This window comes from Laccaria bicolor, genomic scaffold, assembly GCF_000143565.1.
Source record: "Laccaria bicolor S238N-H82 LACBIscaffold_12 genomic scaffold, whole genome shotgun sequence".
Lineage (NCBI taxonomy): Eukaryota > Fungi > Basidiomycota > Agaricomycetes > Agaricales > Hydnangiaceae > Laccaria > Laccaria bicolor.
Genome location: NW_001889883.1, coordinates 562,608 through 564,315, shown reverse-complemented (window position 1 = coordinate 564,315; position 1,708 = coordinate 562,608). Strand labels below are relative to the sequence as shown.

Here is a 1,708-nt window from a genome sequence, read left to right as displayed (position 1 = left end):
AGCAGCTCAGCACCCAATGGATCCGAGCCCTCATCTCAGTCTATCGCTCTGTCAAGGCCTCAACACAGAAGTGCCCAAGCAATGATTCAGAGTGGCATGATCTTTACACCCAGCTGGCGCAGCTGCACCGCATCGTTTATGTCCTTGGCTCCTACTACGATGCCATCCTGACCCTTCCAGGCTTGGTCAAATTTCTCAAGGATAACGTCAATGTAGGATATGCAATCAATGATATACGTAACCACACTAATGATATACGTAAGCACCTTTTTGCAAGGATGGTTTTGGATTAACCTATCTGTGCATGCAGATGATGACAATGAGTCTGATGACAGATCCGATGCCCTCTCTGACATCGGTGTTGATGACCATGAAGATGCTGGAAAATTTTTGATGCGATATTTCCGTGCAATCGTGGCTTGGAATCAGGCCTATGCATGGCTAGACTCTTCCAAACTCTTCAGGTCATTGAAAGGGATTATGTCCTTAAACATTGTCAAGATGCAGGTTCCAAGTGAGAAGTGCCAAGCAGTTACATCAACCAGTGCTTTGTTGGATGAGTTCACCGATGACCCAGTTATCCGAGAAAGTCTCCAGGATTTGGAAAGGTTTGGTGGCAAATTCACCGGGGTGATTCATGCAGAAGCCACATTAATGGCATTTATCAAAGAAGCCTCCTGTACAGCAACTGAGTTACCCTCAAGCTTTGTTGATATCCTCAAGGTTGTTCTCCATTTTTTTTAAATTGTGGTATTTGCTGATGATCACTCATGTGCAGGATGCCAACAAGATCGGTGTGGCCAAAAAATGTTGCTGGTTATGCAAAGAGCTCGGCGAAGCAATGGGACAGAATAACCAAACATTCAGCCTACCTGGAACAAGTGGTCTTGTTTTTTCATGGGCACCTCCCACGGGCCTGGATATAGCCGTGCTACAACAGCTCGAGGACAGATTGAAAAACAGACTCTTCAAGTATCTTGAGAAGTATGCAAAGCAAGCTTTGGAACAAGTGCAGAGCCATCAGTTGTCACCTACCACCTCTGTTACGGACATCACTTTGCCAGGCCATCCAATCACCAAGGAAATAGGATTGGGGTGGAGGCATGAGCACAGCTAGTGTGGTTGTAGGTGTAGAGCTCATGACATAGAATTGGTTGTATAAGTACCACCGCTTCACAATAACGAATGTCGAACCATATACCGCTCGTCACTTCATTGAGATCCCCCGGTAATCAACAGTAATGATCCTGATGGCCTCGTGACTTCCCCCTTCTTGGGACGGTGTTTCCGTTGCGGCTCTTCTGTAGCCAAAAGAGACCATGCATCCCCATCCACACCCTGAATGTGTGCAATCAACTTTGTCCACCAAAAAGTGATCCTCAACCCTCGATCCACGACGCGCTAATTCAGAATCATATTGACGACGAGGAGAAATAATATAAATGCAGATATGATTATAACACAGTCAAGCCCGTGAGATTCCTCAAGGCGGTGACGAGGTGCTTAGAGGTGGTCATGTAGCTGGAGAGTTGATCGTGTTGAGACGAGGTTGTGCGGAGGGAAGCTGCCGATGATTCAAGCATTTGATTGGAAAGGACGGAGAGATCCATTTCATTCTGCATTACCGCAATAGTACGGAGCGCGTCTGTCATGTCCGCATTAGCTCTTATGAGTGGTGTTGCACAATCCTCAGTAAGTGTGATGACCA

At 46.5% G+C, this 1,708-nt stretch overlaps 2 protein-coding genes across 2 annotated transcripts in view; one reads left to right on the top strand and one right to left on the bottom strand.

The window, feature by feature from the left end:
* LACBIDRAFT_327289 (uncharacterized protein) overlaps window positions 1–1,117 on the top strand; it is a gene marked incomplete at both ends in the record, with an annotated part of 1,404 nt that extends 287 nt beyond the window's left edge. The window contains 3 exons of the mRNA XM_001881265.1: window positions 40–258; window positions 311–630; window positions 779–1,117. Of these exons, the coding sequence (XP_001881300.1) occupies window positions 40–258; window positions 311–630; window positions 779–1,117 (878 nt within the window). The remainder of the gene's footprint in view (window positions 1–39; window positions 259–310; window positions 631–778) is intronic.
* A 337-nt stretch (window positions 1,118–1,454) lies between these two features.
* Window positions 1,455–1,652, bottom strand: LACBIDRAFT_297681 (uncharacterized protein; the record flags this gene model as incomplete). The annotated part of the gene is made up of 1 exon (XM_001881084.1): window positions 1,455–1,652. One exon carries the CDS (start codon window positions 1,650–1,652, stop codon window positions 1,455–1,457), a length of 198 nt encoding a protein of 65 aa, XP_001881119.1.
* Window positions 1,653–1,708: the final 56 nt, after the last annotated feature.